The sequence below is a fragment of the Balaenoptera musculus genome, chromosome 7 (assembly GCF_009873245.2).
Source record: "Balaenoptera musculus isolate JJ_BM4_2016_0621 chromosome 7, mBalMus1.pri.v3, whole genome shotgun sequence".
Taxonomy (NCBI): Eukaryota; Metazoa; Chordata; class Mammalia; order Artiodactyla; family Balaenopteridae; genus Balaenoptera; species Balaenoptera musculus.
This window is the reverse complement of record NC_045791.1, coordinates 94,911,238-94,937,935: the sequence shown is the minus strand read 5'-3', so window position 1 is coordinate 94,937,935 and position 26,698 is coordinate 94,911,238. Positions and strand designations below refer to the sequence as shown.

General features: G+C 59.0%; 1 protein-coding gene across 1 annotated transcript in view; it reads right to left on the bottom strand.

Moving 5' to 3' along the window:
- The window catches only part of SPEG (striated muscle enriched protein kinase), a 57,390-nt gene that overhangs the window by 21,608 nt on the left and 9,084 nt on the right, over positions 1–26,698 (bottom strand). Inside the window, 15 exon segments of the mRNA XM_036857230.1 lie at positions 90–194; positions 440–559; positions 2,957–3,180; positions 3,287–3,476; positions 3,576–3,734; positions 4,862–5,122; positions 7,584–7,759; positions 8,689–8,777; positions 9,012–9,187; positions 18,170–18,352; positions 18,696–18,839; positions 20,673–21,436; positions 21,438–21,974; positions 25,093–25,429; positions 25,512–25,601. Of these exon segments, the coding sequence (XP_036713125.1) occupies positions 90–194; positions 440–559; positions 2,957–3,180; positions 3,287–3,476; positions 3,576–3,734; positions 4,862–5,122; positions 7,584–7,759; positions 8,689–8,777; positions 9,012–9,187; positions 18,170–18,352; positions 18,696–18,839; positions 20,673–21,436; positions 21,438–21,974; positions 25,093–25,429; positions 25,512–25,601 (3,555 nt within the window).

The window sequence follows — 26,698 nt, the reverse complement described above, 5'->3', positions numbered from 1 at the left end:
CACCTGTATGTCCTCCTGGGCCTTGCCCTCCTCTCCTGGTCCCCTCAGTGCCCCCGCCCCCACCCATAGCCCTGTGTGGCTGGACCCACCGATGGCCATGTCCAGGCTCCTGGGGGCGTTCCATGCGAGTGTGATCGTCTTTCCGGTCACAGCCACTACCTGTGGGGCGCCATCTGGGGGGCCTGGAACCACATCTGAAAGCCACAGGTCCTACATCTGCTGGGTCCTTTCGGGCTCAATGGCCCCGCAGGATCACCAGGCCTCCAGGCAGTGGGCTGGGGGCCGGGGGCACAGCCACGGGGGCAGAGGCAAGGCCAGCTGGCTTCCCAGGGGACCGAGGGGGAGGGAGCTGGTGTGGAGGCCCCGCCCTCACCCAGGCCCCTGGGTGGGCCAGAGGCTAGGCTGTGCACACAGCTGACCGGGAGGGTACCTGCCTCACCTGTGACGTAGAGGTGGGCATAGCAGGCCGCTTTGCCCAGTTTGTTGGCAATGACGCTCTTGTAGACGCCAGCATGCTGAGGTCCCACAGTAGGGAACACCAAGCGATGGACATCCCTGTCTGTGGGCGGGGTGGGACAGTGATACTGTGTCTGAGCTAGGAGGATACTTTGGAGGGTGGGCCCATGCCACCCAGGCCTGGCCCTTCACCCCACCCCGCTACAGGTGGAAGGGAAGGGTGGGGCAGACACAAGAAGGCTGTCCATCGTGCAGCACACTCTAGGTCCAGGCTACCAAGTGCACACCTGCAGCCCTGCACCTCTTGCCTGTCCCTCCAGCACTACAGGCCCAGCCACTTCTCATCTTCCTCCCACGCCAGTTCACTCTCTGTAGGTTCCTGCCCTGGAGAGCCTCCTCTTCTCCATCCTCACAGCCACTGCCGGTCCCATCTCCAGCTCAGAGCCCATGAAAGCCTCCACGCATGCGGTCCACACCCCACCAGCAGCATTGCATGTGATCTCTCGATCTAGGGACCTTAATGGCACCTACTGCTAACTAGGTGGCCTCCAAAGCCCTCAGCCCAAACCCCCGTCCAGCCTCGTCTCCTGCTATTCCTACACGTCCTGACCCTGACCCACCATCAGGTCCCTGAACAAGCCACATGAGTTCATTCTCCAGGCCTTTGCTAACAAAATTCCTCCCTTCTGGACTGTTCTTCTCTTACCTAAGGCCTCCTTCTCCTTCAAGATGCAGTTCAAGTGACTGCCAGCCCTGGGAACTCCTCTCCACGCCCCTGGTCCCCTCTGCACCTCCATCTCTGACTCCCTCCCCGGGACCTCCAGCGCCCAGCCCACAGTGCTTTGGGTGGTCCTTCCTCTTTTCTTGCACACATCACGCCTCCTGTAAGCTCCTTAATGACAGAGCTTGTATGTCCCGCCAGGCCCAGAACTGGATGCCTTGCATGCAGTAAGTGCAAATACATTAGATTATAAATTACAGTAAGAGTTGTTTGCATTGTACCCAGCCCATGCCAGATACTTGACATACATTTTTTCTCCATAATCCTTTCAGCAACCCTGCAAAAGTATCCTCATTTTACCAGTGAGGTCAGAGACATTAACAAACTTGTCCCAAGGTCACACGGCTAACAAATGATGAAGCCATGGCTTGAACCTGGTTCCCTCTGATTCCAAAGCCCTCTCCCTACACCGTGCTTCCTGAATGATGGTCAGGAGGCCATTCCTGGCGGGACATGAAGGGGAAGAGATCTGCACTGTCCTCTTTCCTTGACGTCAGGGCCATCCCCAAACACCCCTCCCTTCTCTTAGCGGTTATCTCTGCATGGAACACCCACCCATTCATTCATCTCTGCTGACACTGTTTATAAAGGAAGAGAAGCCCAGGGCTGCCACTGACCCCAGATACAGACAGAAGCAGAGGCGCCGGCTCAGATCCTGAGACAGACACCCACCGGGGGCCTCAGAGCAGATTGAGAGATAGGAAGCCTGTGGGCTGAGCAAAGACAGTGGCAGAGGGGGCCGAGGGGAGGGTCAGAGCCGCAGTGGTGACACTGGAGATGGGAGGGGAGAGTGGGACACGGGTGACAGGGGACGTCCTGGTTCGGAAGTCAGATGGTATTTGTCTGCCTTTGGGTAAACCCCTGTCCCTCTGTAAGCCTCAGTTTCCCCATCTGTAAACAGGGGTCATAGCACCTGCCTTACAGGACCGTGGTGAGGAAGGTGAGATCATCACGTCAGGCCTTTAGCACTCAGGGCCTGGCACTCAGGAAGCGCTTAAGAGAGGGGAGTTTTGTCACGTGGCAGCCGTAAGAGGAGCTCACCACGGGTCATGGGGTGGCACTGTCTGATGAGGCATAGGTAGACTTTCTCACACGAGACTCAGACTCCTTCAAGGATGGAACTGAGATACACCGTGAGAAAGGATTTTTCCCTGCTCTGTCTTCTTTATCTACTACTGAACAACCCTGGACCAAGCGTCCTTTTGACGGCAGACACGACCCACATCAGGCTTTTCACTGGAATTTCTCCAGGGGGGCGTGAGAGCATCACTTCATCAACACGGATGGTGATGGCAGCAACAATAACAGCAGTAACGCTAAGATTTAACACTCACTGGCCCCTCGCTATTTGCCAGGCCCTGCTCTAAGTGCTTCTGTGTATTAACTGCTTCAGTTCTCCCAACAAGCCTACCACAGATGAGGAAACTGAGGCCTGGAGGCATTCTGTAACTTGCCCACGGCCAGCAGCAGGCTGGACTGCCAGTCCAGTAAGTGCTAACAGGACACCGAGGCCCAGTGTGGTGACCCAGCAGATGGGTGCCGTGTGGGCTCAAGGAAGGAGGCAGTGACCCCATAGCCTCTCTGGGCTCCCCTCTCCCAGACGCCCCATCCCTGACCAGGTGAGAAAAGGAAGGCCCGAGGGTAGGGAGAGGGGGCGGGCACTGCAAGCAAAGACGGTGCTGGAGGGGACACCCGCAGGGTCCCTTCCCGGACACCTACACTGTGTCATGCGCCGGTCCTCGCTGCTCTGGATGCGGTGGCCGTTGTGGAACCAGCTGATGGTGGGGTAGGGCAGGCCGGTCACCTGGCACTCCAGCATGGCTTCCTTGGCCAGTCCCACGTCCAGGTCCTGCAGCGGCCGCAGGAAGTCGGGCATGGACAGCCGCTCCAGCTCGCCCTGCTCCGGCTCCTCGGGGATGGACGGCATCTTCTCCAGCTTCGAGCTGTAAGAACCACACAACTGCCCAGAGGCCCGGAGCCGCACCTCCCACCACAGGGCCGGGGCCCCACAGAGGCAGCCCCGGCAGCACCGGGGGCCCCGGGTGGTACCTAGGGCCAGTGGCAGCCGTCCGAGGCTCCTCCACGTAGAGCTGGGCTGAGCAGTGGGCCTGGCCGTGGGCGTTGGTGGCACTGACCTCGTAGAGCCCCTCGTCCTCACTGCCCACGTGGGCGATGTGCAGCGAGTGCAGACCTCCTTCCTGCCGAAGTCGCAAGTTCTCGCTCTCCACCACGGGGCGGCCTGGGAGGGAGGGGCGGGCGTGCAGAGTGGCCTCAGCCAGGGGCCCTGCCCTCTGGCCCTGGGGGGGTCCCCCAACATCTGCAGGGCGGAGGGCCATACCAAAATGAGTCCAGGTAACAGAGGGGGGCGGGTTGCCGCTGATCTTGCAGTCGAAGCGGGCTGCGCGTCCCTCCAGCACCTCCACATCCTCCAGCAGCCGCGTGAACAGGGGCGCCAGCGAGGGCCTCACAGTCAGCCGGGCACTGCAGGTCAGCTCATCTGGTGGGGACGGGTCAGCACTGGGGCAGGGAGGGCCACAGAGCCCCTGGCACCCCGACCCGTGGGTCCTGCCCTCGTGCTGGGCAGGAAAAAGGAGCTGGGCCAGAACCTGGAGCCTGGCAAGAGCCCAGCGAGGTCCCAGGGCACCCGAGTGAGGCAATGCGCAAGATCTAAAGAGCGGACCATCTCAGGAGGCTGGCAGTCAGCAAGGGTGGGCGGCAGGCTGCCACGGTGGCTGGGGATACGGCAGGATTCCAGGGCCCAGCCTGGCTCTCCCCCCGTCACCTCATCCTGCCCACCCAGGATGAATCTCAGCACAGCACTAGGAGAAGGGTCTAGAAGCTGAGCCCACTCCCTCCCCCACACCCCTTTCCCCTACCCTTGGAACCCTCCTCTGCCCCTGGGTTGTGCCCACACTCCCTCACCCGCACCCCAGACCCAGAGCAAATGCCCCTGTGCCCCACTCTACCACCCCACACAGAATCTTCTGGGGGAAATAAGAGCCCCTTACGCTGACCTGATCCTTTCCTGCTTACAAAGCCCCTCTAGTGTCACCTTAGGTGCTCATCACCACGACCAGATGAGGCATTATCTCAGCTCTTCAAATGAGGATGAAGACCAGGTCAGAGACGTCGTTAATAATAACAATGGCTGACATTTACGAGGTGCTACACTTTGCCAGGTGCTGTGCTTTGTTCTTTACATACATTATCTCATTAGTCTTATCGATCCCCCTATGAGGTGGGTATTATCACGATCCCTTTTTACAGATGAACAGTCTAAAGCTCAGAGGGATGAAGTGACTTGTCCAAAGTTACGTGACTGGTACATGGCAGGGCAAGAACTGAAACCCAAGCGCAGGTGTGGTCACCACACTTCAGCAGCTGGCTCCCTAACAGGAACCAGAGCGAACACTGACACAGAACGTGCTTTGTGTCAGCTGCGACAACAAGTGCTGATTTATGGAGGCAGGTGTACAGCACCATCTCCCACCCCACCGCTCTTCTCCCAGGAGATGGAGCCCCGTTTCCTGGGCATCTTATTCTGCGCCCGGTCCTTCACCTCCACTCCCCTCCCTCCAGCTCTTGGGTGCCGGCGGCAGCCCTCTGGCCCAAGCAGGCAGTTACCTTTGGCCGTGCTGAGCTTGCAGGTGTAGACGCCACTGTCGTCCTCATGCACAGAGGTGAGCAGCAGCTTGCATTTCCGGCCATCGAAATGCATCTTGCATTTCAGCAGTGCGGGCTGCAGCAGGCGGCCTCGGCACAGCCAGTCTACCTCCACGTCGGCAGGACCTGCCACCAGGCACTCAAACAGCGCCATCTCCCCGGCCCCCACGTCCACGTCCTGCAGGGGGGCCAGCACGGCCAGGGACCGGCTTTCAGGGTGCGCTGGGGGAAAGCAGCCACAAGGGGCACACGTGGAGCAGAGAAACACGGGGCAAGGGAGACACACACGCACACACAGAGAGACAGACAAGACACAGAGAGAGAGATGCATTTTGTTCCTTTGGAGACAGGGAAAGCCCGCCCACCCAGCAGGCCAAGACAGCAAGGAGCTCCCAGGCCTGGCTTCAGGATGGCAATCCCACGTGGGACAGAGAGGGTGAACTCAGGGGAAGTGGGAGGGAATCAAAGGCATGAAAACTGAGAGGGCCACATAGGGGCAGAGACGGCGGCGGAAAAAGAAAACACAGCACACCAGCTGGGTACAAACTGGACTTTATTTGAGCTAAGAAACAGGTATTTCTGAACATGTCCACACCCACTACAGCAGGCCCCTACTCCTGCGCCAAGCCTGGCTAACTCCCTCACTCCCAGACAGAGCATCCCTGGCCCTCGCCGTGAACAAGGGAGCCCCAAATGGGCCCTAAGCCTGCCCCGGGCCAGAACTCAGCCAGGCCTCTTCATCAGCACAAGGCCCAGGGGCCTCTGGCTTTTGGTCTCTTGTGAAATAAAAAGTATTGTGCCATTTGAAACCCATTTCGGGAATGGTCAGTGCCCATGTCCCCCTCTTCTGGAATGGTCAGTGCCCCCGATCCCCTTGTCCACAGCCCCCTGCCCCTCTGGCCCCCTCCATCCTAGGGATGCCATGCCCTGTCCTCTCCCCCTCTGCCTCACCCCACACCAGCTCGGAGGCATCCTTCCCTGACTGTCACAGACACACAGACAAACGGAAAGACAGACAGGGCCTGTAGCAGCGGCAGCACATGCACTCGCTGGGTGCTCCCCTTCGGGGACAGACTGGGGGGTGGTCTTGATACCCCTCAGGGCCGCCCCCTCCTGGCACTCAGTCCGTGGGGGGGGCTCCCAGCCTGCCCAGCCATATGTCCACTGGGGGAGGAAGGGTCCACAGGGGCTCATGGGCTATCCCAGGATGCTGCGTGGGTGGGGAGGGGAGGGGAGGCTGGGACAGGGTCCGGGCCGGCAGGGTCTGTGGGCAGGAGGCAGTGAAACACAGCGAGGTCCGAGAGGTGCCTGAGACAGGGGCGCGGCTCGGAGGGTAGCGGGGGGAGCGCAGGCGGCCCCTGAGCTCACTCGCCTGTGTACAGACAAAAACCTCAGTCAGCAAGCGGCAGGTTAGTGCAGCACACGCACACCCACGCACAGGCACGCACGCGCACGCAGACCTGGCTAGGGCCCCTCTAAAACGGCCAGGGCGGCACTGCCACTTTCAGCTCCCCCAAGGTCAGCGCTGGGGTGAGGGCTGGCAGTCAGCCAGAGGCCAGGTCTCCGGGGTTCCTGGGCAGGCAGAGGCCCTGGGCAACCAAGGGAGAGGCATTCCTAGGCGTCAGGGGCACCCCAAAGCCTGGGGGATAGTGGGAAGAATTCCAAAGAGAGAAGCACCGAGATGTGGGTTAACACAGAGAAGCAAGGCAGAGCCAGACCCTGGAGGGGAAGGAGCAGGCCAGAGAATGGGGCTGGGTTCAGGGGGGTGAGAGCTGAAGAGTTCAGAGGCGGAGGAGGTGGCCACCCCAGGAACCGGAGGCACAGGGCAGGGGAACTGAGGCCGGGGGGGCCCAGGGAGATGAACATGACTCTCAGGGTCCGGGCTCCAACAGGGGGCTGGGGGTCTCCTCAGAGCCTCTGCCAGGAAGAGAGGGGTGGTGGCTGAGTGTGGAGCTAGGGAGGGGTTCCTGGCCCTGAACTGCCCACGGGGAAGGGTGAGTAGAACGTGAGGCAGACGGCCTGCTCTCACGAGGAAAACCATTACCCCCGAGGGCAGCCTGGCCAGGGCCTGCCGTCCCTGACGCCCAGAAGGCCACCCGCCATCATGCCCCGAGTCCGGGGGCCCAGCCCTCTCCACATTTCCCAGCTCTGCTCACCCTGACACCCCTGGGGGCCCTGCGATGCTCCATGCCCAAGTCACTCCAAGGGCCCCTCCGGACGGGTCCAACTATCAGACACTCCCCACTGCCACCCCCAACCACAGTATCTTCTGCATAGCCGTGGGATGGATAGAGGAGGCGAGAGATGAGCGGAGAGTGGGTGTGAGGAAGGGGCCTGGCAAGGGCAAGGTGACAAAGGCTTAGAAGAGTGTGGGAGGAGGACGGCCGGCAACAGGAAGCAGGGTCTCTCTGGCTGGCACCAGGGCAGGCGTGATTGAGCGTAGGGGAGGCAGTACTGTGTAGGAAGCTGAGCACTGAACAATTTGCTGTGTGGCCTTGGGCAAATCACCTCCCCTCTCTGGGCCTCAGTTTACTCAACTACAGCATAAGCAGCTGAACTTTGGGACCTCGAAGGCCCTCTCAGTTGTGGCATGCTATAACTAAGCTTGTGTCAAAGTTGACAACTGGGCAGGGACAAGGCGGGGTCCAGGGCAGGGGGTTCGTAGAGAGTGTGAGGTACTCACCTCTGACCTCCAGGCGTGCCTCGCACTGCCGAGCGCCATATTCGTTAACCGCCTTGCAAGTGTAGAAGCCGGCGTCGCCCCGCTCAGCGGCCAGGATCCGAAGCTGGCAAAGCCCACCCTCTGCCTCCTCGGCGAAGCGCCGCTGGTCTGGGCGCACGGGCTGACGGTTTCTCAGCCTGTCAGAGGGGCTAGAACTCAGTCCCTGGGCCCAAGGTCCTGACCTGCAGGCGTGGGGAAGTGGGGCTGCAGAGCCAAGCAGGCCTCCCCTCCCTCCACATCATCTGTCCACTCCTCAGACCTATCCCGCTGACTGTGGGCACCCCTCACCCCTGGGTTACGGGGCTAGCTTTTCACCCTGACTCTGCCATCCCACCCCCTCCAGGAACTTCCAGCCCCCTCTGCCCACCTGGGTCTCTCCCCTCTTGGAACCTAACTGCACTTAGAGCAGCACCAAAGCTATTCAGATCTTAACAATTCTTAGATTTCATGTTTTGTTTTTATTTATTTTAATGAACAGATAGCTTTCCCACTTCCCAAAAGGACTATGAATGTTAAAAGATCGCACTGGGGACTAGATAATCAATTAAAAATGAAAAACAGAACCCGAACCAATAGGAAGCTAAGTGAACTGAATAATCAAATGGCACCTGGGATGAAGCACTGCAGCTGAGGCCCGAGTTTAACTCTGGACTCTGGCAGCTCAGACACAAATTGTTGTGTGTGGGTCTAGCACAGGGCCGGGCGCAGAACAGGCCTCAAAAATCACCCTATTGTCAAAGGATGGGTGTTGAGGTGGGAATGGCAGGGGACAGGCTTCTTCAGGAGTGAGATGACTCCTGGCTAGTCATGCCAAGCAGACAGACAGGAGACCATGTGTTACCCAAACCCCTCCCCAGAGGGGAAGCCCTGAATGAGCATGAACACCAGGCAAGGGGCAGGGGCATGTTGGGGGTAGTGGCACCACTGCACCTGGGGTGAGGCCCCCCCGGGCAGATCACTGGGAAGTGCACAAAGGGTCCACTGCCCTCCACCCAAAGCCAGGCTTCACAGGGCCCAGCCTGGAGTGGGGGAAGCTGGCAGATGGTGGCCAGTGACCGCTACTCACCAGGAGACCACCGGCTTGGGTTCGCCCTGCACACAGATGCTCATGGTGACATCTTGGCCTTCTCTTACTGACTGGTCCATAAGTGAGACCTGAAGGGGGACCCCAAACTGTCAGGTGAGACAAGGCCCAGCTTTGGCTCCTAGGGGCAGGGGGATCTGGGACAGAGGCCTCTTCCACACCAGTCTAAGGCTGGCTCTGGATAAGAAGGGTTAATGGGACCAGGCTCCAGGCCTTACTGGAGCCTGGTGTGGCCCCAAGACCAAGGGGCCACACAAAGGAATAGGGGCACCCAGGGATCTGGGGGCTGGCCTCAGGGATCTGACCTTGAAGGTGGGGGGCGCCTTGGAGCCAGTGTCGGAGGAACGGCGGTTCTGGCCAGGACTAAGCTTCATGGTGGGGGCTCGGGGCCAGGTCTCCCCGGGCTCTGGGAACTCCTCTGGGGGGCTCAGGTACTCCTCGTCAGAGGTGATAGGGCTGCTGAAAGGGGATGTGGACCCGCCTGGAGGAGAGACACAGGAGAGGTAGTGGCGTAGAGATGCCAGGGGAGAAAGGGGGGCAGGGAGACTGAGAGAACTGGATGGAACAGCCTGGGGTCAAGGTCCTGATAAGGTCTGCAATGTCCCAGAACCCAGGAGCTCAGGCAGCTCCCACAGGCCAGCCCTGCCCTGACTTCACTTCCCGGGGTTCCTACTCACTCGCTGAGTAACCTTGCCCAGGTGCTTCCTGTCTCTGAGCCCCTGACTCGTGCTCTGCCACAGACTCTCCCAACCCTGACCCTAATCCTCTTGAGTGGGGGAACCATAGGGAACAGCCTGGGACAAAGGATTCAGGCACCAGAGAGGCCATTCCTGGGCCCTGTGGGAGACTTGGAATTCCACTGGAGCAGGGAACCCACATTCCCGGTACAGAACTGCAGGCTCCCAGTGCAGGTGGTTCACATCTCTGGACCCCAGAGCGGCACAACCAGGACACCTGTTTCTCGGGTGAGCCGGGCCTGGTGCAGAGGAACACACACCTCAGACAAGCCCTATCCTGACCTCAGTGCCAGGGCCAATGAGGCGGCACTGTCCAGCCAGCCCTTCCCCCGCTCCCTTCTCAGCTTCCTGCCCCAGATACCCCAGGGACACCTGTTGGCCCCATCCCTACAGCAGAGACCCCAGAACTCTCAGGGTCTGGGAAAGCAAAGTCTGACTCATCCACAGAGAAGGGCAGCTCAGCCTGGGGAAGAGGAGGGGGCACCAGCATTGCTTTGGGGGAGGGGTGTCCCCAGAGCCCTGATGCCCTCCCCTGCAACTGGCCAGGGGCCCAGCCTCACTGAGCTGGCTCCTATCCGACTGCCAAATACAGACATGAATCTGCCGCAGCCCCCTGGCCCCTCCTCCTGACCCCCCACCCCAAGCCCCTCTGGCTATGCCAGGGGCAGGGCTGCACCCCAACTCACCCCGAGACTCTGCACACGGACCCCAGCCTGCGCTTGCCCCGAAGGCTCTGTCCTGGCACCAGGCCCTCCGGCTGCCTGCCCACTGCCCACCCCCGGCCGGCCGGCTCCCCAGGGAGCAGGAGCCCAGCCTGCCCAGCCCCACTCACTCTGCTGAGGCTCTGCACGAGGTCCTGGGGGAGGGGAAGGAGCCTGAGGAGGGGGAAGGAGGAGGTGAGGGCTGGCCAGGCCGGGACAGGCTGGGTGGCAGGCAGGCAGCTGGCTGGGGAGGTGGTGCCTGCTGAGACCACAAGCAGCCTGGGCCCTGGAGTGGAGGGGGCGGAGAGGGGAGGGGCAGAGCGGCCAGCTGTATTTAGCCACCCTGCTCATTCCCAAGCAGCGGGATCTGCCTTTTCTCTCCTTACAGCTTCTGGACCCTGACAAACAAAGCCCCCTCAGTGGCACCTCCACTCAAAGGATGGGGGCCTCAGTCCCCAGGGGAAGATGGGGGTGGCACTTCACTGCAGCAGCCAACATGCTCGCACTGACCCATTTGTTTTGATGTGTCCACCAGAGGAGGTACTGACGGCAAATGGCCCCTGTGGTGCCCCTTTCCCTGACCAAATTGCCAAGATCCCTGATGCTGGAATCCACACCAACAAGCCTCAAATACTCTAGCGCCGGGCCATACCCAGTCTTCTCTGGTGCTAAGAATCAGAGAGCTGTTCGGCCTCCTTCCCAGAGATGCTGGCCCCTCAACTTGAGGAGCCCAGAATCCCACCTCTGCCTCCCCGTTCCTGCCATGGCAGGTTTGGCCCAGCAGCCCCCGGGTTCCTGGGTCTGCACCCAACCACCCTCCTACAGGCTCTACCAGGGACCTGTTGGCAACGGTCCCTCACCCCGTCAGCCCCACCAGAGCCAACAGTCAGGAGAATGGAGGCTGCTCCCCTCAGCGACCCCTCACAACTAGCACCCATCTGGACTTGGTGGCGACGGGGCTTGGAAAAAGAGCAGCACAGCAGGGGAGCCGCTGAGGAGAGGTCACATGGCCTTCTCCCGCCTCCTACCACCCATGCCCCAGGGCCACATTCCCAAGCTGTGACCCGTGTTTCCCAACATTCCCAGTGAACAAGGGCGGGGGGGAGGCACCATTCAGGTTGGCTGTCCTGACATGGGGGTGGAAAGGGAAGTCAGGATGGCACTTGATGAGCCTCTGCTCCGGGCTGGGCCACTAGCTGATGCTGAGATCACCGGCATGGTCCCTGGAGGAAGGCACTCCCTCCCCCTCTGGGGTCACTTCCAGGTTGCACGGCACTGAAGCAGCTCAAGGGCCCAGGGAGGGACTGCGGAGATTAGAGCTGGATGGGCAGGGTTTGCAGGGAGCCAGAGACCCCTGGTGGTGTCTGGGGGAATAGCACCCTAGGGGCATCAGGGGACCAAGTGATTCAGGAGTCCTCAAGCCCCTTAGAGCGGGGAACTGTCAGAGCAGCCCAGGCAGGACGCTCAGGCTCCAAAGGAGTCAGAACTAGGCCTCTTCAAAATAAGGCAGTGGCCCCTCACCCCTCTGTACCCCCAGAACTGCAAGAACAAGGAGGCTGATCAAGGATTTGTCTCCAGCTCGCAGAGCCTCTGGGGCTCCACACCAGGCCCTGGTGCCACCCGACTTTTCACTGGCTCCACTGCCAAAACCATCTCTGTCCCTATATCCCAGCCCTGCTCCACCCACAAGCCTGGCTCTCACTGTGGGAAACATAGTTACACCAGCCAGGGAGACGGCAGCAGGTGCCCCCCAAATCTAAGATGCACATATGCCCGCCATGTGCTGCCCCTACACACTCTGTGCCCTTGTCTCGCCTTTCAACACTGCTTCCAGGTCAGATTCATTTAACGAAAATAATGGCATTGGGGAGCCCACAAGTTGGGAAGCCCTTCATCTCCAGACCAGTGCATCTCAACATCCCCTAAGGTGTCCCCAGGATGGATATAGTCACAGCCACCTGCATGAAAGGCGTCACACAGGGCCCTCTACATCAGGGTTTCTCAGAGTCGTCCCTGAACCACCCACATCAGGACTACCTGGGAGCCTGTTTAAACTATAAATTTCTGGGCCTTACTCTGACCTGAAGAAACACGGGAAATTTGTTAAAAGGCACCCCCCAGGGTGATTCTTATGCACACAAAAGTTTAGGGACCCCTGGGACCCTCATGGGAGGAGGACAACCCAAAGAGGTAGTATCACTAAGCCTCACCTCACTCGGCTAACAAACTTCAAGGCCAGGCTCCGAACCTTGGAGGCCTGGCTCCACAGCCCACATGCTCCGCACTGCACCACCGGGCCTGCCACCTGGCGCAAGGCCCCTGACTCACGGCAGTGCCGCTCGGAGTTCACCGGGCACCAGAATCGTGTGGAGTGCTCCTTAAATCACAGCTCGCTGGGCCCCAGCCCCAGAGTTTCTGATCCAGTAGGTCTGGCTGGGGCTGATATCACGTATCTCTAACACATTCCCAAGGTGCTGACGACGCTCCTGGTCTGGGGACCACACTTTGAGGACCACTACTCCGTGGTCTCCTCTGCCATCCCAACCTCCACTCTCAGGCAGATCCTCGTTACCCTTTGCAGACGCAGGTCCCGCCCAGCCTCTGCATGTGACCCAGCTTTTTCCAGGGCCTTGTGAAAGTCTCTACCCCCATTGTGCCACCTCACACACAGTCCCTGCGGTCCACTCAGCCCCTGACTGTCCAGGAGGGCCTCAGGTATGGCTGGAAGGGCTGACAGTGGTGAAGGCATAGTGATGTCCTCAGGAACCTTCTGCCTGGTTGGGATGACAAACCAGATACACACACGACTATACCAGCAAGCACGAATAAGGCAGCAAGAGAGGGGCAGATAAGGGCCAGACAAGTACAGAGAGCAGGACATTGCTTTTGGCTCAGGGAAGAAGGGAAAACTGATGGAAGGGTGGTATTAGAATTAAGAGTTTGGTTTAAGCAGGAAAAAGCAGGTTTCCTGGCAGAAGAAACCACTTGAGCAAATGCTCAAAGGCAGAAAGTGTGTGCAGAGAACTGTAGCTCAACCTTCTGGCTCAGAACTGGGTAAACAAGAAAGAAGTGGGACATGGCAGTGTTGGAGCAGGTGCCTCCAGCCACCCTTGGGTCATCCTCAGGTCCAGGTGGTCGAGGCCAGGAGTGTGGCCTTCACTCTGAAGGCAAAGGGGAGCTCCGTGAGGTTTCTGAGGAAGGAGTAACATGCTGGAGGTTCACAGCACGTACATAAATGGTGTGGCTGTTCACAGCCGGCTCTCCACACGCACCGTCTCAGGATTTCTATATATGTCTGCTGTGCAATCCCACCACGGAAGTGAGGGAAAAGAATGCACAGGCTGGCCCGCAGCTGGGAATTTCCGCAGGTGCTGCCGTGAGTATCGCCCCTTGGAAAAGGAGAAGGGCTGTGCTGAGAACGTTTCCGTTTTGGCTTAAAATGGACAAGGAAGCGGAGAGAATTTCACCTGGGCAGCCTGACCTAGCCATGGAAGCGGTTAACTCCCTACATGTGTTACTTGGGGTTGCTGCATGTTTAGATAAATTGGCGCCCATGGTAGATTAGGTCCCCATTCTTCTTCTTCTTCTTTCTTTTTGGCCTTACCGCACGGCTTGCAGGATCTTAGTTCTCCGACCAGGGATGGAACCCAGGCCCTCGGCAGTGAAAGCGCTGAGTTCTAACCACTGGACTGCCAGGGAATTCCCCACCCTCATTCTTCTGACAGCTGTGCGTGAGGACCCCCATTCTGAGGTAACAGCCTTGGGGGAAGGCACCGATTGGGGCCGACCTGCTTCTGGTAGACAGGAGTGGGGAGGGAGGGCTGAGTCGGGTCAAGGGACCACACTGGTTTCTTAGATGCTGTCCAAACCCCCATCAAGGACGGACAAAAGGGCCGTGTGGCATTTCAAGATCCTGTCCATGGGCAGCCACTGCCTTCCCAAGGGAAAACCTGTAATTCTGCAGCAGCCGGCCAAGACCAGGGCCAGGAAAAGAGGGGGGCAGATGTTGGTGCCGTGATTTCTTCTTCCTTTCCTTTTATATTCATGACCTCCAATAAACCACCTCTTTTCTGTTATGGTGGTGTTGGTCCTATAGGTGGGACCAGAATGAGCTTTGTTAAGCCTTATCCTCTGGCCAAAATGTCCTTAGCTAAATCATTAGCCCCACAGAGCCTCACAAATCTTATCAAGGAAGTAGCCCAGGAGTTACAATGACCCTTGCTTTGTAGATGAGAACACGGTGGCCAGCTGAGGGGAAGTATAGAAGCCAAGGTCTCAGCTGGAAAATTCTAGAACCTTGGGCTCAAATATATGAGACCTGGGCCTGAGGGGAGGACTGAAGGCAGCAGGATGGAGGCCCGGGTGCACGAATCCTCTATATTCCCGCTACTCCTGACCAGAGCCCGCGGTGGGGGTGAGCTGAGCATGGGCACACCAGGCACTCAGGGAAACAAAGCAGGACCAGAGCCACGGGGAAGGTGGGGATTCAGAGAGGAAGGAGAGGAACCCTCCCCCCAGGCTGACCCACCCACAGAGGGCATCGATAGTCTCTGCCTCCCCACCCCCTGCCCCAGGAGCTCATGCTCACAATTCTACCTTAACCCTGAACCCTTTCAGAGTAGTGGGAAAGGGGACGGTACAGCACAGTAGTTTGGAGTACAGGTTTGGGAGACCCAGGGACAGGGCTTCATTTCATGACCCGGCCTCCCAGTGGCTTCCGCTCCTAGAGCTGAGCACCCCAGTAGGGTAGCCACTAGCTTCCTTAGACTATTTCAGTGCACTTTAACTAAATAAAATGGAAAAGTCAGCTCTTCAGTCACACTAGCCGCACTTCATGTGCTCACCGGCCGGCCACATGTAGCTAGTGGCTACCCTTTTAGTGCATGTAAGAACATTTCTCTCATCGGTTCTATGATTAGTGATGCTCTGGAGTAATTTGCTAAAGCTTTCCAAGTCTCAGCTTCCTCATCTGTAACATGGGCATGATAATAGAGGCTACCTCCCAGTGGGGGATTAAATGTGATAACCCAATCAACACAGGGCCTGGTACACACGAAGCATGCAGTAAATGCTAAGGAGTCATGTTATCTTATTCTGCCATCCACACTAAGTTTATCTGCTTCACAGGTTGACTATTTCCATCACCCTAAATCACCTATTGCTTTTAACATTCTTAGGCAGATTATAGATGCTCAGTAAAGGCTGCTGGCCTTGTGCTAACTCTGTCACTTTATGCTTTCATCTTCCCATCTGTAAAATGGTAATATTACTACCTGAGATGTCCCTCTCCAAGGGGTATATGTGGTGCAGTGCAGCTCAAGTAAGGGAAGAGATGTGAAAGGGTTTGGAAAAAAGTATCTGGCACTCTCCAAACACAAGAAACTGCTTAGAGAGATGTAGCACTCGGCACCGGATTGGCGCTCAGTAAAGGCTTGTGTGATGGATGTGGGCAGCACTGAGAATGCTTAGCTTCGGTTAAGCACACCTCCCACACTCCCCAGCCCCCCGCCCCAATCCACACACCCCCTTTGGGAGCGTGACCATGGTCTCCGCAGAGTTTATCAGTGGGGTGGGGCAGGCTGGGAGGGAGCCAGGGCTGGGGTGGGGCTGTCAGAGGCAGTGAAGACAGGCTCTGCCCCACAAATCACAGCACCCAGGGAACTACCTCTTCAGTTCTCCCTGTTCCCGAAGTTCTCAACCAGGAACTGAGATCTGTGGGATCTCAAAAGCTTGTCCTGTTGAGGGGGGAATCCCAAGAGGGCACTGGGAAGCCAGCCCTGGTTAGCAGGGGCGGGCCGTGAGGAGCAAGAAAGGGAGGTGGTTCCATGAGGCCTCTTCCCACAAGACGCTATACACTCCCTCCCCCAACCCGCTCTGCTCCCAGCCACAGCGCACACCCCCTTCCCTTGCTCCGCCCCCTCACTCCCTACAGACTCCAGGCCTGGGACCCCCTCCCTTGCCAAATGTCTGTGCCACCCACTGGTTCCGCCCATTTCTGCTGCTCTCTGGGTCCACTGGTCCCCGTCCAGCTGCTCTGGACCAAACAGTGCCTTGTAGGGTAAGAAAATCTGCTTTTTCCACGACAGCCAAATCTAGACTCACATGCCTGCCCCTCAAGCCCTGGGGCCCTCCAGCCAGCCTGACTTACGGAAGCTGTTCCCTGGCCGCAACACCTGGTACAGCTGACTACTGTGATGAAGCTTTCTGGCTCCCCAGGGTGGAGGAGGCGCAGAGATGCTGTGATGGGCTGAAGACCCAGGGACTGGGAAATATGGAGGGACTGCAGGCTTGGCAAGGGCAGGGGAGGAGTCCCCAAGGCACAGACAGTCTGAAGAAAGGGCAGAAGAGGAAGAGGCAGTTTCCCAGGAACCTCGTGGAGACCCATGCTCCTGTGCACATCACCCCTTAATGACGCTAACAACTAACATTTGTCTACAGTTTTACAGTTCATAAAGCTCGTTCACACATTTGCCTTCATTCGTAAGGACGGTATAATTATCTCTGGTTTACAAACGAGGAAACTGAAGTGCAGGGAGCTTCGGCGTAGCGAATGCAGAACTCCCAGTCAAGTGCTGACAGCTGCCTTGCCCAAGCCTCCTTCCCAACCTTAAAAGGCTCCCAAATGGCCCCAAGCCAGTATTGGGGCAACCCGCCCACAACCCCGTGCCAAATCTCAGCCCAAGCCAGGTATTGACCGGAGTCCTGGAGCCAGGTCCGAGCCACCTAAGGGGAGCTGGGAGCTGAGTCAGAAGGCAGATCCCAGAGGTGATGGAAGGACGGAAGCATGCAGCGGAGGGATGGGTATGATTCAGCGTGGTGGGAGGGGTGAGGAGGAGAAAGCCTAACACATGGGTTCCTGGGAGGTGTACGTAAGCTAAGGAAGAGGGAGACCTGCAGTTCTGCAAAGCCAGACATGTGCGGCCCAAAGGATCTAATGCAAGACTGGGACTCAGGTCAGATGCCACCAAGAACTCCCTAATCGTGAAGGTGCTGAGGCCCCAGGACCACAGCAAATTGGGCTCTGTAATCTTGTCTCCTGCAGCACTGAGTGAAAGAAAGGGACAGAACAGTGCGTGCTGTTCCCTCTCCAGGCATGCCCGGCCCCGCCCCCTGCCCACCTAATTCCCAGGCTCCTTCAGGGCTCTGATGTCTCTCAGTCCAGCATCCCACAACACTGACCAACCACTTGGCTGTTCTAGGCACTGGGTTCATCTGCCCTGCACTGTCTGCCAACCCAGGTCCTCTGATCTAAGTTCATTACCCAGTGATAATGTCCTTAAGGGTTGAGTCTGCGACTTTTCCTTCTGGAACACCCCCTACCCAGCCTCACCTATCCCCCGCCCCACCACTCCCCGCCCAGGGCTAGCACCTTGTCAGGTCCAGCAACCTGAATGACTTGAACTGGCCATGCACACTGACACCAGTCCTCAACCTGAAAGAAAGTGGGCTTAAACCCAAAGGAAGTAGTCCGACACCAAGAAAGGACTTTCATAAAAATAGAAAACGAGGCAGCCTCAGCCACTGCCACCTCCCGAAAGGCGCTCTCAGCTGCACCTTCTTTAGGGCTCTGGGTTCAACAGAAGGTGCAAGGGAGTGGGGGAGGGTTGTGGCACTTAAAAGCATCTCTTTTTACTGCCGGGGTGGGGAGGGTGGCCGTTCTAGACAGGAAATGGCCTCAGAAGACTCCTGATGGCTTTTAAGCCCTTTGAGCTGGGAGATTCTTTTTCTCTGAGACTCAAGAATAATTTGCTTTCTCCACAGGACCCTGATCAGGGAAATGCCATGGGAGGAAGGCATTTAGATGATGCTAAAGACAAATTTCAATGACTTCATGAGTTGGCCCATCTGGCGTGTGCCTTGGGAATTTGGCCCCTGCCCTGAGGCCAGGGCCATTTAAAATGCTTCCACCAGAGCAGCCAACACAGGAGAACAGACTGCACACTGGTTGAGAGCCCAAGCTCCAGGCTAGGAATGGGAAGGGTCACTGCTCACCCCACCCGGCCCCAGGGCCCGCGGGCTCCCTACCAGGTCTCACGGCCAACGCAGCAGCACAGCTGGCCTGGCCCAGCTCGTTGGTGGCAGTAGCTGCATAGCTCCCTGAGTCGGCTGCCCGGGCCTCGCGGAGCAGCAGGGTGTGCCGCTCGCCTTCGGCCCGAATGAGAAGGCGGCCATCACTGCGCAGCGAGGACCCATCCTTCTGCCAGGACACTGTGCGGAAGCAGCGGGATAACTAGGTTGCCGTTGCCCAAAGGGGCCCACGGGGGCTCGCCCCACCCCACACAGAGCCCACGGCACTCCTCTCCCACCCTAGGGAAACCCGAGGAATGCCCCTCAGTCACAGAAGCCCAGGCCTGCCCTCCCCTCTCTCAAGGGATTCTGGAAAAGCTCCCCTAACACACACACAGAGAAGTCCAGCCAGCCCCATGGAGCAGATGATCTCCCCCCTTCACCCACCCTACCCCGCCCTCTGAGGACTGGGGTGGGGGGCAGGGAGGGGGGGGATCTCCCCTCCCTCTCTCAATCTTAGCCTGGCCCCAGGCCTAGAGCTCACCTTGGGGTGGGGGGTTGGCGGTGACAATACATTTGAGCAGCACATCCGCCCCCGGGGCCACCACCGCATTCTGCAGGGGGATCTCAAAGGCTGGAGCCTCCAGGGGCTCCTCTCCAGCAGACACATAGGAGTCATCCGAAGACTCTGCCGGAGACATGGGTGACAGGGTAAGGGGACACGGTCCCTGTGGGGATGACTCAGGGGGAGAGGGGGCAAACCCAGAGAGAGGGGCTTCTAGAAGGCAAGGGTTAGGGAGCAAAGGGCCTCTCTCCTGAATGTCCTGAGACAGGAAAGAAAGGAAGACAGAAGGGAGTTCTTAAAACAGGACAGGGCGGCCTGGACTCTACAGTGGTTTGGCTGCTCAATTTCAGCCACAGTAAGAGTGCTGGTTTCTGAAGGAAGACAGGGACCGTGCTGTGTATGTCTTTACACAAATCAGTCATCAGGGTTGGTAGATCAGGCCCTGTGTAAGGTGCTCTCAGGGGCACGAGACTTCACAAGCTTCCAAACAGACAGCAGACAAGCCAACAGCAAACCAAGACTTGAGCAATGATAGTGTCACAGGGCAACACGTGGTGAACTATCAAACTAGTGATGCCACTGGATTCAAAAGAGGGAGTGGCAGGTGCTTCCGGTAGCCATCTGAGAGGACTCATGAAGATCAGCTCAGATTGTGTTCATTCATCAAACAGTAATACTGCACTTACTGCTTACTCTGTACAGGTACCAGGGACACAACAGGAAATAAGATGCAGTCCCTGCTTACAGGAAGCTTGTACACACAAAGAGATCATAAAACTCCACTGTTGTGGCTCTCTTTGGGTATTTTCTAATTCTGACATTCTATAAGCTAGATAAAGCACAGCGTATGTAGCCAAAAGAACAGTGAGGATTCCAATTACGCTGTTTCCTAGCTACATAACCTTGGGCAAATTAGATAACCTCTATGCCTCAGTTTTATCTGTAAGATGGAGCTGATAAATAACACCCAACATCTTGCAGAGCTGACATACAGATTAAAATAAAGTAACATCCCTAAGTGCCCAGTTAACACAATGCCTGGGACACGGCTGTGGATATGCAACAATGTGGCTAGCAGGACCATGATCATCTCTAAAGATCTCTAATCATCTCTAAAGATTTTGAGACAGTAATACTAAAATGAAAAATAACGTGATTAAAAAAAAAAACCAGGGGTGGTATAGGCACTAAAAGAGATACTGACAGGGCATCCTAGGAGCAGGGGGTAGAGGTATCTGGCCTGAGAAAGCAGCTGAGGTGGGAGCGAGTCAAGGACGGCTTCCTCTGTCTCGCTCCAGGAGTGGCCCCAAGTCGATGTTCAGTTAGGCAGAGTTAGGGGCAGCAGGGGCATTCTGGCTATTGGCCACCACCCACGGGAAGACTGAGAGACAACACACAGTCAGCTCAGCCATGCCGGGACTCAAAGATGGGAGAGAGGAGGCTAGAAGGGAGGCTGGGTCAGATCTTAGTAGCTATGATGGGTCAGGAGATGCTGCCGGGATGGGAAGGTAAATATTGACAACTGGCTGGCCCAAAGCTCACCTGTAATAGGGACATGACCAATTATTTATTGAGACGGGCTTCTGTCTCTTCCCCCACAGAGGGGTGGGGGGTGGAGGGGCTCCTTAGGTTCCCACAGTACCTCCCCCCACCATTAGGTTCACCGTTAGGGCCAGCAGGCCACTGGACTCAGGGGGCCTATAGCAAACATTGGGCACCAGGTCTCTGCTCACACCTCGGCTCCGCCCAGCCTCCATCAAAACACTCTCACACTCTGAGTCACCAGCGGGCAGGTTATACACAAGGGGCCTTCACAATCCTTCACTCAAACTCGAACCTGGGTGCATGCCTTCCCTGGGAAACCGCACCCTTGCAGCTGCCTAGCAGCCTCGCTCTTCCCAGACACGCTCCCACCCAGGTCTCAGTACCTCTTCTAACCCTCCCCCGAGGCCTTACCGAGGTCAGGCGAGGTGGGCCGGGCCCGGCGACCTCTGCCCTGGCTGCGGGCCCCTCGGCGGTCCCAGGCCCCCCAAGGGCCGTCCTCCTCCGGCCCTCTGCGCAGCCTCTTTTCGGCCTCAGGCCCCGCCCTGTTCTTCTCCAAGGTCTGGGGCACAGCAGCGCCCTCCTGGCCCGGCGTGGCCCAGGGCAGGAAGCGCACGGCTTGTGGCGGGGGCTCCCGCTTCCGACCCGGGGGCGCTTTCGTCCTGGTCTCTGGGAGATCGGCGGCCGGGGACGGCACGGGGCTCCGGCACTCCTGGATGGCTCTGCCCCGGGTCAGCGGGAACTGGTCCCGGCGCCTAACCTCCTGCTGCGGGCCTTCCCCCGGCTCCGTCCGGCCCGCTGGCCCGCGGCTCCGGGGCCTCCCTGGCTCATCCCCCGGCTTCCCCGCGACACTGGGAGGGGGCAGCTGGGCGGCGCCGGCGGGGCTCAAGGCCCGCGGGGTCTTGGGGGTGGAGGGCTGGGAGAAGAGCGGGGGCTCGCCGGGCTCTCGAGGGGACGGCGCGCGCTGCAACGTGGCGCGCAGGGACTTGTGCGAGCGCACCAGCTCCTCCCGCGACGCGGAGCGGCGGATGCGGCCCAGCTCCTGGGCGAAGCGCAGCTCGAGGTCAGAGGCCTGGCTGCGCTGCCGCGTGCGCTCGTCCAGGGAGGCCGCCTTCTGCCGGAACAGGCGTCGCTGCTCGGCCACGCTGCCCGCCGGCCCTCGCAGCTCCTCCTGCGAGCCCCGGGTGTGCCCACGGCCCGGCGCCCTCGGACTTGGGCTGCTCTAGCGAGCGGGCCTTGCGCAGGGGCACCCAGGGCCGCAGGGGCGCCGGCGGTGAGTCGCTGCGCTCCAGGCTGCGCCGGCGCTCCTCGAAGAACTGCAGCTTGTCCAGGATGCGGGAGCCGGCGCGCACCAGCCTCGGAGAGCGGCCCAGCGCCGACTGGCGGCCCGAGGCCTCGCTCAGGGGCGTCTGGGGCCGGGACTCCGCCGTGCCCGCTAGCGAGGGCCCCGAAGACTTGGACTTTTTCCCTCGCTTCTCTTCGGCGGTGGCGTCCTCGGGCGGCACCGGCTCCCGGGTGCGCCGGTGGGGCGGTGTCGGGGGCGCTGGGGGCTGGGCGCTGGGTCCTGGTGGGGGCCGCTTACCCACCCGAGGGGACGGTGGGCGCAGCAGCGCGGATTTGGAGGGAGGCGGGAGGGCCGGGCGACGTGGGGCTTCGCTGGCCGGCTGAGGCTGAAGGTCAGGCTCCTCCCTGTGCAATCCGCTCTGAGGGAGACTGCTGCAGGACCAAGACGAAGAGGGGCAGAACATTCAGGGGGCCTCCCCTCCTAGACCTCAAGGTCGTGACAGGAATCGGGCGGTGGGCATGCTGGGAAGGCTTGGGGGTGACATGGGCCAGCCCCTCCTCCTCCCCCCGCCCCCAAGAGGAAGGCACAGCCAGAGCAGGTGCTGGGGAGAGGCTGGCAGCTCTGGCACCGGAAGATTGGGCTGGTGGCTGGGTCCAGGTACAGACTCAGTCCCAGGGGCTCTGGCCAGCCCCCTCCCCCCAGCCCCAGAAGCTGGGAAACAGCAGAAACAGAACTGAGTGGTGGGAGAGAAAAGAATGAGGCTTAGCACCCGAAGGACGAAGTGGTGAGGGAAGGCAGGAGGGCTGGATGGGGAGGGGCCCTCTCAGGAATGCAGCCTCCCACTCATTCCTGCCCCCAGCTGGCCCCCACAGCCCTGCCCATCCTCGGCAGGACATACCCCCTTCACCGTGCCCCTGGAAGAACAGGCATAAGCTTTCCAGGAGCAATGCCCTTATCCCTGAGATTGCCTAGCACCTCCTCAGACCTGAGCCCCTCAGCAGTGCTAACAGCAGGTGGCAGGCAGTTGGGGTCCCTGGAGTGGGAAACCCAGGTTCCTGTTCCCTTTGATAAATCTGCCCCCAGTACAGGGCTTTGACTTTGTCCTGTCCCTGGGAAAGTTACCTTGAGTCCTTGAAAACCCCCCTAAGAAACACAGAAACTCCCCAGAGGGGTATGCTCCGACATAACTCAGCTCCTGAATAACTACTGCATGGCCCTGAACGGTGGGTGTGGGAGGAGAAGAGGAGGGAAGGAGCTGGTCAGCCCAGAGTGCCCCTCTCACCTTCAGAGCTTTGATGCCCAACAGCTGGGCTTTAGTTTCCCCCATCTGGACTCTTAGGGGCACATCAAGTATAAAAATTAGCAAGAAAAGGAATCTGAGATATTAGCGTCATACCTAACACATAAGAGACAGCTTAATAAAAACTTATGGGGACTTCCCTGGTGGCACAGTGGTTAAGAATCCACCTGCCAATGCAGGGGGCACGGGTTCGAGCCCTGGTCTGGGAAGATCCCACATGCCGCGGAGCAACTAAGCCTGTGCGCCACAACTACTGAGCCTGTGCTCTAGAGCCTGCGAGTCACAACTACTGAAGCCCGCGCACCTAGAGCCCGTGCTCCACAACCAGAGAAGCCACCGCTATGAGAAGCCCGCGCACCGCAACGAAGACTAGCCCCCACTCGCCGCCAACTAGAGAAAGCCCGCGCACAGCAACGAAGACCCAACGCAGCCAAAAATAAATAAATAAATTTATAAAAAAAAAACAAAAAAAAAACTTATCAAGTGGCTCACTGAGTACTTATCATGTGTCAGGCATGTACTGAATGCTTAAAATGCATTGAGTCATTTAATCCTCACAACAGTCCTTTGCAATAGGACTGTTACTATCTCCATTTACAGATGAAGAAACTGAGGCTTAAAGAGGTGAAGTGCCTTACTAAGGTGACACAGCTAGTAAATGGTTGGTGCTAGGTTGAAACCCAGGTAGTCTGGCTTCTGAGCCCTTGTTCCCTGCAAAATGGGATTTTGGGGGCACAGAAGGGAGGAGAAATAGTACGGTACTGACCAAGAGCAGAAGTTCTAGGGATGCCCGAGTGTCAGGATGTTTTAAACTACCCGGGTCAGCCACCTACACTGCAGACCTCACCTCTGGTGGGGGGCAGGGATGCAATCCAGAGTGCCCTAGGGAGCAGAACCTCAGCCAGCCACCTACAGGGAGGCAGAGTCTACTCTGGGTGAGGGACAACAAAGTCCCTGAGGAATGGCCTCTGGGAACTGGGTGAGGCATGGAGAGAAACTGGGGACAGCAGAGGAGGCCTCTTGCCGGCAGTGTCGAGCTCTAGGCCAGCCTCTGTACCACAGATATCACTAAGGAAATGGGTTCCTCCGAAGTTGCCATAGCAACTCCAGGCTCAGGCTGGGGCCTGGCAAAGAAAGGCAGGGAAGGAAAAGGCAAGTCCAGGGCACGGGAGTGCCTGGCTAGCGCCAACCAGATAAAGCAAGGGCGCCTCCCCTGCGCCTGCCCGGGACCTCTCCCCTGCCTACCGCTAGCAACCTCAGCCACTCTCACAAAGGCCTCCCCCCACCAGGCCCTTTCTTTCTCCTCCATGATGGTACCTCCCCCACACACCCATACCCAGCACGAATCAGGCCCCCCGTCAGCTCCCCAAATGCCCCCTAATACCTCTCTCATCAGCCACTCCCCTCTTCTACCATAGCACTCCCTCCTGTATCTGCCAGCCTCCAATCTCCAAAAATGGCTCCAATGCCTCCCTCCAACACCTCTGCTCCTCACCACCGCCTACCAGGACAACCTTCAACCCCACCCTCGGGCGTCTCCCGCAAGATCCTCACATGCCTCCACCTCCATCACTCCAGCCCTCTGCCTCCACCCTAGGCACCCCCCCATCGCCATTCCTCCCTGCCCCAGCCCCCTGCCTTCCACCCACCTCACATCCCCCTGCTTTCCCAGGCCCCTGGCCCCAACTACCCCCTGACCACCTCGCTCGCTTCTGTCTCCTGGCTGTGCTCTTGCTCCCTCCTGCTCTCCCGGGAGCTGCCGTGCGGAAAGGTTCAGTTCCTCCCAGAAAAAGGCCCACATGGGAACAGGAATGTGCAGAGAGATGAAAAGGCAGCAGCTGCTGAGACAGCAGGCACGGAGGGGGCCCCTGGTGGGGGGGATCCTGGGGACAACTGGAGCCTGAATGGGTGAGGCTGGAGAGGGCCCCTGGGAGAGTGGAGATTTTGGAGGAGACGAGGAAGGGAGAGAGGGGTCCACGAGACCATGGAGATGGCACAGTGAGCCAGGACAGGTGGCAGCAGGAGGATGTGGGTGGTGACGGCACAGGAGGAGGATGGAGCCGTGTGGGAAGACAGAGTGGGTAGCGGGGGCCAGGAGTGGAAGCAGTGGTGGGGGGGGGGTGGAGAAGTGCACAGAGGGATGGATGGTGCAGGGGATGGGGGGGGTGGAGGCTGACGAGCAGTGAGGGGCAGTGCAGGACGGCATGGTAAGGTGGGACAGTGCGGGCCCAGGTGAGGCCATTACTTACACGTGGATCGAGAGCGCCCGTCCTCTGTACAGGCTGAATGCGCTGCCGTACAGGTCACTGGCCACCGAAAGGCTATCCTCTGACCCCCAGCTTGCGCCCACCAGATTAGCTCGAGACGCCCGTACCAGCGGCTCCACCCCCAGGTGCCGTGGCCCGGCCCCGGTTGCCTGTGCTTGCCTTGGGCTGCCCAGGTGGCGGCGGGTGCCACCCCTGCTGCCCGCTTCCTGTTCCAGGACCGTCTGCCCGCTGCCCCACCAGCTCACTTGCTCCTCTGAGGTGCCTGTCACGGAGGTCGGGGGTGTGTCCAGGGAGGTGCCCACCAGGGTGTCGGAGCCCCCTAGAGAAAGGAGCACAGTGAAGCGAGGCACCTCTTGTGGGAAGGCCGCCTGCCGGCTCTGTGAGCGCCCCAGAGAGCTCACCCGTTGGGGTGCTGAAGGCCCCGTCATCCCGAAGCTCCAGGCGCTGGGTGCCCTGCACGTCACTGATGTCATCCTCGCCCGTCTCCGAGTCTGGAGCAGAAGGGGTCTGTGTGGGCAGGGCTCCCCTCCCTCCGACTCCAACTCTTCCCTCTGTCACCTCCTGCCTCCCCCACAGGAGGCTCCATATCGCCACCGGCAGGGCTTCCAGCATCTGTCTCCTCCCCCCCTTTTCTCCCCACATCCTGCTGCCCATCCTGAGAGGCGCAGGGTAACCCCTCCCGTGCCAGTCCCCTGGCTCCATCTCTGGGCCCCTGGCTCCTCACCCTTGCCTCCTTGGTGGTGCCCTCAAAGCTACCTACAGTCCCCCCTCCCGGCCACTTAACGGGCTGCAGAGCTGCAGCCCCTCCCTCCTCCCCTGTCAGTGATAACTTAAGTTCCTGTGTGGCCCCCCAAATAATAAGGTCCTAGGTTCCAAGGCTCTAAGTTCTGGGTTCTGGCACCCCAGGAACAAAGGGGAGTCACCTCAGAGTCGTACTGTCAGGGCACTCGACCAACCGCAGGGCCAGCCTGTCCTCCACCCCAAACCAGCCGGAACACATCAGGGTGCAGCTGAGGCAGGGCGAGGAGAGGCCGGGGTTGGGCAGGGAAGTGGGGAAGTGGAGGGCTAGGGCAGGAGCCAGTTTCCTACCGTAACTTTGCTTTCTGCAGGAGCGGAAAACTTCGCTTCCATAGGAGCAGCAGGAGAGAGACATGGACAGACTGTTATCAGAGGGTTTGTGGGGTAGGGCACGGTGGGCAGGCAGGACAGAGGGGCCATGAGGCTACCCAGTGCCCAGAGATGCCCTGTTGGGATGGGAGTGGGGGGAGGGAGGCACCTGGGATGGGCAAAGCATCTCTCATTCACTGACTGCCTGCAGGCTCCACGGGGCCCCGCACTGGGGAGCCCATGTGCTTTGGCAGATTCTTCAACTAACTACCCAAGCGATTTGGCATCCTTGGCACTTTCACTGGTGCTCCCACTGGCCACACACACACGTACACACATACACACACCTACTTGTGCTCGGCCCAGCCACAGACCCAGGCCCCCCATTAGGGGTCAGGCCCACCCTCTATTACAATATCTGCATTGTGCATCTGCCTTGAGACCTCTCCTTTCAAACGAACCTCCCCATCTGTTCTGCATC